Below are 11305 nucleotides of genomic sequence, written 5' to 3' on the forward strand. Positions count from 1 at the left end.
TTTGGCATCGTTTTAACATACATATTAAGGAATATGCATGAAACCAAGCACTTTACACGCATTTTGAGCTACTCACCTTTGCGCCGCTGTCCACAAATATTTAGCCATTTATAACAGTCGACTTGCATTATTATTGATAGTATCGATATTCAAATATGCATGTTTCGTTATTCAATTGTCATCACTAACTGTCACATTTGACATTAGTTCGTTTTATTTCGGCTTTATTTTTATATTGTTTTCACTTTTGCACTGCACAAATGTACAATAACAGACAGAGAACAACAACAACAAACAAGTTAGGCGCATACACAATCAACAACAGACGCGCAACGGCGCACGAATAATTGCCAAACGTTAACTGTTAACTGCATAACTGTTAACGTCCATTCGCCAGGCAAACGAGCCCAGCGTGTGCGCCGAAAATTATTAAAAAGACGCAAGATTTTGTGGCGCTGCCGCTAAATAACTCGCATACACACACACACATATATATATCTATATATATATAGATGTTAAGGTTTGCGCTGCACGACGCCGTTGGCTATGTGCGCAGCAATGTGCGTGATTTCAGTCTCAATGCCCTGCGGCTGCTGCCCCAACTGCCCCAACTGAGTCCCTACGATGTAAGTATCGATGCATCTGCGCGGGTATCGATCCAGCTAACTGTTGTTGTTCTTCTTGTTGTTGTTGTTGTTATTGTTGCAGGTGAATATTGCGCTGAAGGAGAACGAGTTTGTTTACAATTTCCCGCTGGACGGCATCATACGCAGCTATGAAACAAATCAGCTCGGCTCCAATTCACCCTGCGAGGATTCACGCACCGAGGCCAGCCTCATGTTCCGCAACGGCTTCATATGCGGCGTCTTCGATGGGCATGCGGGCGCCGCCTGCGGCCAGGTGGTCTCCAAACGCCTGCTGCGCTACATATCGGCCGGCACGCTGCCGCGCCAGGTGCTCAAGCAGCAGCTGAAACAGGGCTGCGACAGCCAGTCCTTTCTCAAGTGCCACAACGACAAGGTCGACTTTGTCAGCGAGATACGGCCCATCTATGAGCGCAGCTTTCAGCAGTATATCAAGCGTTTGGCCGAGGTGCCGCAACGGGATGTGGCCAGCGAGCTGGAGCACGCCTTTCTTCAGCTGGATGAGGATTTGGCCCAGGAGGCGTTGGACAACAATGATGCGCGCACCATGGGCGTGGCGCTATCAGGTGAGCTACAGCTTCTAGAAAGCATTTCATTTTCCTAGTTGGAATTTATTTATTTGAAACAATCTGGCAACACCAACAAACGATTGATCGCAAGTCTCCAGTTAAAGTTAATCCGCACGTTAAAGTGGAGCCTGGCAAAATGTCATTTAGCGTTGCCATCACGCATTTAACTGGCAGTTAATTGAATTGACATTGGGATAAGCAAAATATTTAACCGCCAGTTAAATTTAAACGCCTGCCCAACTCGACACGCTCTAAATTCAGCTGTTTTTTTTTTTTTTTTTGTTCTTTCTGCTGACAGGCGCCGTTGCCTGCCTGGTGCACTTGGAGGGGCTGCAGCTGCATGTGGCCAGCACTGGGGACTGTGGCGCCGTGCTGGGCGTGCTGGATCCGCAGACGAATCAATGGCATCCCAAAAAGCTGAACATCGAGCACAATGTGGAGAACATGCAAGAGGTGAGCCGCATACTCGGCGAACATCCGCGCGAGGAGCGCGAAACTGTAATACGTAATGGCCGGCTGCTCAGCCAGCTGGCGCCGTTGCGTGCCTTCGGCGACTATCGCTACAAATGGCCCGTGGAGACGCTGCAGCAGAAGGTGGTGCCCATGTTCGGGGAGCAGGTGTTGCCGCCAAATTATTATACGCCACCGTACCTGACCGCCCGGCCGGATGTGCAGCAGCACGAGCTGTGCGCGAACGATAAGTTTCTAGTCATTGCCAGCGACGGCCTCTGGGATTTCCTAACGCCCAGCGAGGTTGTCAGCCTTGTGGGCGAGCACATTAACTCGAAAAAAACAATGGAACCGATGCGCCTGCCGCCCGGCAATGTAACGCTGCAGCAGATCTCCGAGCGGCTAGCCGAGCGCAAGTAAGTAAATGCGTTTACCGCAACGGCAAATCCGTTTTAATGCGTCTGTGGGCATCTTTTTTTTTTTTTTTTTGCACAGAGCTGGTCTCACACGCAAGCCGATCGATCAGAACGCGGCCACGCATCTGATACGCCATGCTCTGGGCGCCACAGACTATGGCATTGAGCACTCGAAGATCTCGTATTATTTGTCGCTGCCGCAGGACGTGGTGCGCCTGTACCGCGACGATATCACCATCACCGTCATCTACTTCAACTCGGAGTTCATAGCGCGGCTCAAGGGCGAAACGCTGCCCAAGCCGCCGCAGACGACGCAGCCGCCGGCAGCGTGATCTGCGTCTAAATCAGGCCTATTCGAGTCAGTCCACATACGAACATGAACCTGAACCCAGCCTTCAGACAACCGGCACATAATGCGATCTATATAGATATATGTGTACATATATATATATTTACATAGAGTTATGCATGCGTATGTGTCTGTGTATTTATTGGCCAGCGCTAAAGTCTAGCCTAAGTTGTTTCGTTTAAGTTTTGTTTACAAATTTATACAATTCTCAGAGCCCACAACCACATCCAAGCCTCGATTGTTGTTGTTGTTGCTGTTGTTGTTGTTAACTGCTTATCCTGTGCCGGGACGAGAGCCAATCGCAGGCTAAACGCAAATAAATATCAAAGATAATCTAAAAAAAAAAAAGAAAAGAAAAAAAAAACTAGTCTCAAAACAGAAAACTTGCAAATTGACCAAGTGATATTTTTAGCATAAGTCAAATTTTGAATGCAGCTCAAAACACAATCAAAAATTATGTTAAATTTGTAATTTTCATCGGCAAACTGAATGAAAATATTTTATTTTGCCTTTTAAACAGTTAAAAGATTGAATTTCTCAAAATCTATCGGGCTTTAATTAAAAGAAAAACTGTTGGTATTGAAAGTTATTTGTAGTTCAAATTTTATATGCCTTTTGTCAATGTTTAGTTAATGAAGATTTGAAGAGATTCTCTCTATAAATCTATATGAAAAAGTAAACCAGTGACAAAAAAAACTCTTTAATGTGCAGTTTTTTTTGGGGATATCTTGAAAAGGATAAAGGTTTTTCTCTGCTAAATCATGATCATGATAATACCTATATATATACGTGTTCATAACTACGTTTGTTCAAGCTGATCAGGTATATATATATTTACTTTAAAGTCACAAAATCCCCTTTGTTTCATAACATAAAGTTGCATGTTATGTTTATGTTATGCTACAGTGACGCGCTGTTATTAACAGATGTGCGCGCTGTTAGGCGACGACGTAAACGGCTTTTGAGAGAGAGAGAGCGAGAAGAAGAGATGCTGCCGCTTGGCTCGCACGCGTGCAATTGGATCGGGTTGGAAGAGGTAAATGAATATCGCGACTTTTTCCTTGTTGTTGTTGTTGTTGTTGTTGTTGTTTGTTATTTGTTTTTTGTTTACAATTTGAACAGTTTGTTTCGAGAATTGATTAGTTTATTTTACAATTATATTCATTACACTTGAAGGCCGTACATGCTAATTGTTTATGTTTAGGTTTTTGTGTTTTTTTTTAATATTTTTTTGTGTAATTTTTACTGTTGTGGGGTTTACGTTAAAACATAGCATACGGATATACAGTTATACACGCACATAGGAATACATATATTTATATATATATATATACATATACCATATGAATGCAGGTTAAAGCGAGGCTAAAGCTACAGACAAACACTTACAAAAAGGAAAGAGAAGAACTGGGCAGGGTTCGGGGTCGGGGTCGGGTTCAGGTGCAGCTATCTTTTTTTTCTGTATTCCATTTTTGTTGTTGTTGTTGTTGTTGTTGTTGTTGTTGCTACAAATCGACATTAGATTGAAGTAAAAGAATTGGGCAGCTAATCCTTGGCATCCTGATCGGCCACCTCCTGCCTGCTGACACAATTGAGAAACTCCATTTGGATGTGTGTGATTTGTGTCTTGCTAAAATATTGCATTTTCTTTTTGAGAAAATCAAAAAACAAATCAAGCTCATCGCGCTTGATCAGCGCCTGCGCCAACTGCTGCTGTTCGTCGTCCTTGATCAGCGTGCTGCTCGACGCGACGCTGATGGAGGAGGCGCCCCCATTTCCATTTCCGTTTCCATTCCCGCCGCCGCAACTCAATGCAGGAAGCTGTAAAATAGTTGTCGCCGTCGCAGCGCTATTGTACGGCGTATTTGTGGATGTATTGCACAGTGTGGCTGTTGCTGCCGCCGGCACCGCTGCCGCCGCTGGCAGCGTGGTGCTAACCGTTGCCGCATTCAAGGCAACCGCCGGCGTGCTCGAGATGGTGACACTTGTGCTGGTCGCCTCGGTCACATCGACGAGCGCTATTTGCTGTTGGCTGGCAGCTGGATCCTGGCAGCGTTGGCTGCTCGCCGACGCCGTTGTCGTGACCAGCGTGAGATTCTTCAGCTTGGCGTCTGCTGTGATGACGCTGCCATTGCCCGAGAGCACGCTGTTGCTGGCCGTGGCGCTGCTGACGGTCGATGCGCTGGCGAAATGATGCGTTGCATGCTGCGCATGCGGATGCTGGGCATGATGGGTGGCACGCAGCGGCACGGCAACGGTGTTGCGCTGCTCGGGCTCCGGTTCGATGTCCTCAATGCAAAAGCCATCGGCATCAATGTAATGGAAGCCCTTGCTGTCGGTGACATCGCTGCTGCCATCGACGCCCAGTTCACAGTGCGGACCGCTGGCCTCTTCGTAGAGGCAAACCTCCTCGTAGTCAACCTCGGTGCCGTTGGCGACGCCATCCTCGTCCAGTTCATGCTTAACAATATCGACCGTCTGGCCATCATGATCGACAACCTCATCGTCATCGTCGTCCAGCTCATCGTCGACAACGTCGTCGTCGTCCTGCGTGATTTGTGACAATTCAATGCTGGAAATGCTGCCGTCATGCTGCGTCTGATGGTGATGATGATGATGGTGTTGCTGCTGCTGCTGCTGTTGCTGCTGCTGCTGCTGCTGCTGATGATGATGATGGTGATGATGATGATGCTGCTGCTGGCCATGGTGAGCATGCTGATGATGCGTGTGCACCGTATCATCGGCCACGCTCTCCTCGTAGGCGGTCAATATGAATGTCTCGGTCTCATCGACCAGCGTTATTTGCGAGCTGGCATGATGCGAGGAGGACATGGCCGTTGCGTTCGAGTGCCCATCTTCATCGATTAGCTCATGATCGACATCATGGTCATGCTGTATGCCATTGACAACATCATCATCATCATCGACATCGTCATCATCGTCCGGCTGCTTTTTGATCTGCACCAAAGCGGCCATCGCATTGCGATGCGCCTTCAGCTTCGGCTGATACACCTTCGACAAGAAGTCCAGCTGCTTGGCATATCGCCACTTCGACAGACGACCCTCAATGCATTTGGGCGAGCGTCGACGGTATTGATGATATGTGTCCCGCAGATTCTTCCACTTGCGTCGCACCTCCTGCACGCTGTACTTGTCTGAAAGGGCGGGCGGAAGCGTTGTGAATGTGTTTTTTATATATACTTATTAATTTTTATCTGGCATTTGCCCAGCTTAGTACTCACTGCCCATTTGCTGGGAGACCTCCTGCCAGCCGCTGAGTATGTCCGGGCGACGCCTTTGGTTCGGCTGCAGCTTGTAGTTATATAGCGCCGGATTCTGGCGCACCAAATTGATAAGCGTGATAATATCATCCGTGGGCGCATTGTCCTTGTGATAACGCTTGCGCTCCGACATGGTGTGTGTGTGTGTGTGTGTGTGTGTATGTGGGTGGGTGGGCGTTTATGTGTATGTATGTGTTTTATTAGCTTGTTGCTGTTGCGTCTATTATTTAGCTGACAGCTGGAGTTGTTATTGTTTACGCGCTTTGCGCCTGGCCGCGATTGCGATTGCGTTTTTTTCGTTTTTTTTTTTTTTTGTTGCGTTTATTGTTCAACACGGCCGCAAATTGGTGTCAGTTTCCGCTGTTCCCAGTTTGTTAAAATGGTCTGGCATGCAATTAGTTTGCGTGTGCTCAGGCCAGCCAAGAATGCACACAAAATTTCATTTAATGCACACACGTTTGCCACACAGCGCTTTTGGTAGCCACGAATTGGCCATGTTCAATTACGCAGGAAAAACAATTTAGATAGAAATTTTTGGGCTATTAGCGTTGCCGTACTGTGTTTGTGTATGCTGGGCACCACAGAAGCAGCGTAACGTTGCCAGATGGCGGCAGTGGAATTTTACCAGCGATAGGCACGAGCACTAATTAATGCGGAATAGCGAACACTATCAACGATAGTCTGCAAGCTAACACCGATGTTTCGGAACGGCAATGGGCACCCATGCAGCGATATATCGTAGTAGAAAATATCGTTGAAATCAGAAATTACGCAGCAAATATGTATAGGCACGAATATTGATTATTAGATTTTTAATTAAACTACATAAATACAAAATATAGAAATCATAATTAATAATAATAATAGCCAAGCACAGAAATGTGTACAATCGTATATAAAACAGCACTTGGTATCGATAGTTGTAGGCAAAAGCCAATCGGACATCGGATAACACCCATCGATACATCGGTGCTTTGTGATCTCTAATTAAACGATATTTGTGCTTTGCTTGGCCTTCGCGACAGGCAAAAAGTTTTCGTGTTGGAGACCACGAAAAAATTTATAATTGTTGACTGAAAATGGGTACGCCCACAAAAAATGGCACCGGCTTAGAGGATGTCAACATACCTGGTCAAGCGTTCCTGCGTGAGGCACTCACCTCCTGCACAGATCCGCTTAAAGCCATCGAAAGTTTTCAGGTATGTTTAAGCGCGAAAATTGTGTGGGTGTTTTTTTTTCCCCCTTGTTTTTTTGTCCTTTTTTTTTTGTTAATTGTAAGAATCCTGTATATGTTTAACCATGTCTCCAGTTGGAGAATGGCGTGCTGCTGCCGTCGCTGCGTCCCATGCTGCCGCTGTTGGATTTGCATGGCGTCCGCCGTCTGGATTTTCACACATCCCTCATGGAGGAGCTGCGCGACAAGCTAATCGCGCACATCAACGAGCTCGGCCAGAAGGAGCCGCGCGAACGCGAAAAGAAGCTAAAGGAGCTGCTGGTCAAGAGCTTTCCGGTTGTGCGCGTCAAATCATTGCGTCCCGTTGTCATGGCCATATTGCGGAACACCCAGCACATTGATGACAAATATTTGCGGATTTTGGTACGCGATCGCGAACTGTATGCGGACACGGACACGGAGGTGAAGCGCCAGATCTGGCGCGATAACCAATCGCTATTTGGCGATGAGGTCTCGCCGCTGCTATCGCAATATATACGGGAGAAGGAGCACATCCTGTTCGATCACACGAATCTCAACAATCTGTTCTTTCAGCCCACGCCCAAGGTGCGGCGGCAGGGCGAGGTCGTTCAGAAGCTGGCCAATATGATTGGCACCAGCGTCAAGCTCTACGACATGGTCTTGCAGTTTCTGCGCACACTTTTTCTGCGCACACGCAACGTCCACTATTGCACGCTGCGCGCCGAGCTGCTGATGGCCCTCCACGATCTGGAGGTGCAGGAGATCATATCGATAGATCCGTGCCACAAGTTCACCTGGTGTCTGGATGCCTGCATTCGGGAGAAGAACGTCGATATAAAGCGTTCGCGCGAACTGCAAGGTTTTCTGGACAATATTAAACGCGGCCAGGAGCAGGTGCTCGGTGATCTGTCCATGACGCTGTGCGATCCATATGCCATCAACTTTTTGGCCAGCTCGGCCATCAAGATACTGCAGCATCTGATCAACAATGAGGGCATGGCCCGGGATAATCAGATATTGATATTGTTGCTGCGCATGCTGGCGCTGGGCCTGAGCGCCTGGGTGATGATCGATTCGCAGGACTTCAAGGAACCCAAACTGGATGGCCAGGTGGTCACCAAGTTTTTGCCAGCCCTCATGTCGCTCATGGTGGACGATCAGTGCCGCAGTCTGCACGCCAAGCTGCCGCCCGACGAGCGCGAATCGGCACTGACCACCATCGAGCATTCGGGCCCGGCTCCGGATGCCGTCGAGGCCTACATCCAGGAGAGCGCAGTGGCCAGCATTCTGGCCATGTACTATACACTGCACACGGCACGTGCCAAGGATCGTGTTGGCGTGCTACGCGTTCTGGCCATACTCTCCGTTTGCAAGGACGATCGCGCCTACGAGGATCCCTTCCTACACTCGCTGATCGCCCTGCTGATACCCATGAGCGATGAGTTTGCCACCGAAGACTTTTGCACCACGCTCTTCGATGAGTTCATTTTTGCCGGCCTGCAGCGCGAGAATGTCACCTCGCGGCACATGCTGAAGCTGCTCTGGTATGTGCACAACAAGCTGCCCGCCGGCCGTCTCGGCACGCTGATGAAGGCCATGCAGCCCACAACGGCACACAATGAGCACATTCACAAGCTCTACGAGACGCTGCAGGAGCGCATTGGCGCCGGCCCGCCACCGCCACTGCCACCACCTCAGCCGACACCAGAGACGCCCGTTGTTGAGGCTGCGGCCGCCGCGACGGCAACGGCAACAGCTGCGGCTACGGTGACAGCGGCGCCGCCGCCGTTGCCGGCGCAGCCGTTGCCGCTGCCACAGCCGGCGACGGCAGACTTTGATGCAACGGCAAAGGGCGTGCCTGCGCCAGGTCCACACTATAGCCCCCAATAGCCCGAGGCAGCGGCAGCGGCTGCCAATGCAACAGTTGCTGCCACAGCTCCCACAGCTGCAACAGCTGCTCCTCTTGGATAAACACCAGGATTATCTACAGCTCGCATTAGTATCTATATGTAACCTTATTTATATTAAGCCTTGTAAATAGCTAAAACTCTTCTCTTTTTTTTTCATATGATATTCATAACCATATTGTATGTCTATATCCATAGATTAATCTTTGTCTATCTGCAGCCCACCAATGTCGATATATTAACCAAATATGTGTGTATAGAGCCGGTCATATATATAGACATATATATCCAGACATAAATAGCCAGACATAGAGCCTATCAATGTCTAAAGATAATATATGGGGCATATATATATCCAGCAATAGAAACTTAATCAACAATTTGTCTAAGTAGATTCTACCTTTGTCTATGTAGAGCATATAAATTAAGCATATACATCCAGCAATAGAGCTTATCAATGTCTATAGATAATCAACAATTTGTGTCCAAATAGAATCTAACAAAAACTTGCATGTATTCAGATATAAATGTCCAGATATAGAGTCTAGCTATAAACAACTATGTGTCTATATAGAAGCTACCCATGTCTAGATATAAAATCAACTATTTGAGTAGATATGAATGTCTAGATATAACCAAGTATGTGTCTATATAGAGTCAACCAAGGTCGATATATATATAACCAACTATGTGTCTATATAGCACCTATATCCAGATACACAATCGACTATACTATACTATATAGCCAGCTTTGGAACCTATCGATGTCTATATACATATATATAATCAACTGTATGTCTTTATACAACATACACATATCTATATAGTTAATCAACTCAATGTCTATATATATATATATATATACGATAATGTCCAGTCATTCTATATATATCGATCTGTAAGCCGACATTTTCAGGGCTACGCGCGTGATATTCGTACGTTTTAAAACCAAAGAATAATTCAATCCTTTTTTTTTTTCATCTTTCTCAAGGTCCGATTTTAGAATAGTATTTAAAGAAGAATTTTTCTAGTCCAAAAGTGAGTTGCTCAAGTGATAAAAAGAAAAAAAACGAGATTACAAAAAGAATAATTCCATTTTACACAAAAAAAAAAAAAAAATGTTCTCATAATGAAGATATTAAAAATCAACAGATTTTGAATAAGATCAAAGTACACGGTCTATATATAGATCGAATCTGAAAAGTATTCCTATGCTAAGAACTCAAGCTCAACTATGGGATAAACTATAACATAACCTCAACTAAAGTAAACCTTAAGCTCAACGAATGCTCGACAGATTCTAATCTTAAGTCTTAAAAGTCATATTTAATGCAATCGAGCTCAATTTATAATACTTAAGTGTCCATTTATAGGCTATTCAAACATAACCTCAACGAAAAGCTATTTTAAAATTTTAAATTGTAAAAAAAACGTGAGGTATACACACTACACAATACCCTGGAATATCGTCTAGCTACTTTCAACATGCATTTGTATTTTTACTTGAATACAATTGCATTTTTTTATAAGTGTCTATTAACTTAATAATATTAAATCTGTGTGTCTATCTATCCATAAAAAAAAAATTGTTTAATTGATTGATTGATTGATGATTGATGAGAAAATACTCCGGCCGTGCAATGCTGGGTAACTTTGTGTGAAAAAAGTTGAAGTCAGGATTTGCGCTTGCCTGAAGTGAAAATCAGATTCTCCGAATCTCAATCCAAGTCTTTTTAAAGAGATCTTCCAGAGATCTTCGATTGCACCGAAGTTGAAATACCCTTACAAACAATGTTTATGGCTTATGCTGAAGATTTGGTGAAATTATCTTGAAAAAACAAGTTTTCCAAGTAAAAAACTTATTTGGTTCGCTCAGTTCTATAAAACTAGATGTTAAAGTGTTTCGATTCTGAGAAGATTTGATTAAAGTTTAAAGATTTCTTGAACTACTAAAGGAACTTCATTTTTGAGCTATTATTCTACTGAGGGATATATGCTATAGTGCTTCGATCTGGCCAATCAAGAAATTATAATACACCTTTAAAGGCAATAATTCAGAAAGGATTCACAAACTAAGACTTATTGTTCCATCGATGCGTCCTATAACTCTATATGATATAGTGTTTCGATCTGGACAAGATCTGAAGAAAGTTGGACACATATAAGAAAATTATAAAACCCTAGAAAGGTATTCCTTACAATAACCTATTCCTATTCTTGAACTCTTGAAGATATTATATATACATAAAGATATATATAATGTTTCGATCTGACAATACTATAATATCCCTTTAAGTGTATAAAACCGGAAAGGTTTTACTTACAATGACCTAACTATCGATGTTTCTTAGAGGAATATAAGATATAGTGCTTCGATCTGGTCAATTACGACATATGCGGACAACATTGACAAAAAGAGATTTACAACTTAGCGTCTAGTTGACATGCTAAGAGACAGGCAGACAGACGGACAGACTCACAAAGGGACCTGGCT

The 11305-nt window shown here is 45.0% G+C and overlaps 3 protein-coding genes across 3 annotated transcripts; 2 read left to right on the forward strand and 1 right to left on the reverse strand.

Moving 5' to 3' along the window:
- Window positions 1-179: 179 nt before the first annotated feature.
- On the forward strand, window positions 180-2554 carry Pdp (pyruvate dehydrogenase [acetyl-transferring]-phosphatase 1-like protein, mitochondrial). The gene is made up of 4 exons (XM_002058063.4): window positions 180-626; window positions 709-1210; window positions 1512-2079; window positions 2159-2554. Exons 1-4 carry the CDS (start codon window positions 513-515, stop codon window positions 2409-2411), a joined length of 1437 nt encoding a protein of 478 aa, XP_002058099.1. The 5' UTR covers window positions 180-512; the 3' UTR covers window positions 2412-2554.
- Window positions 2555-3598: 1044 nt separating this feature from the next.
- On the reverse strand, window positions 3599-6297 carry LOC6634613 (box A-binding factor). Its single transcript, XM_002058062.4, has 2 exons — window positions 5671-6297; window positions 3599-5583 (listed from the first exon to the last, which is right to left on the reverse strand). The coding sequence occupies exons 1-2, from the start codon at window positions 5840-5842 to the stop codon at window positions 3974-3976; spliced, it is 1782 nt and encodes a 593-aa protein (XP_002058098.2). The 5' UTR covers window positions 5843-6297; the 3' UTR covers window positions 3599-3973.
- Window positions 6298-6698: 401 nt separating this feature from the next.
- NELF-B (negative elongation factor B) lies at window positions 6699-9981 on the forward strand. Its single transcript, XM_002058061.4, has 2 exons — window positions 6699-6908; window positions 7019-9981. The coding sequence occupies exons 1-2, from the start codon at window positions 6789-6791 to the stop codon at window positions 8792-8794; spliced, it is 1896 nt and encodes a 631-aa protein (XP_002058097.3). The 5' UTR covers window positions 6699-6788; the 3' UTR covers window positions 8795-9981.
- The last annotated feature ends 1324 nt before the right edge of the window (window positions 9982-11305 follow it).

The sequence above is a fragment of the Drosophila virilis genome, chromosome X, assembly GCF_030788295.1.
Source record: "Drosophila virilis strain 15010-1051.87 chromosome X, Dvir_AGI_RSII-ME, whole genome shotgun sequence".
Lineage (NCBI taxonomy): Eukaryota > Metazoa > Arthropoda > Insecta > Diptera > Drosophilidae > Drosophila > Drosophila virilis.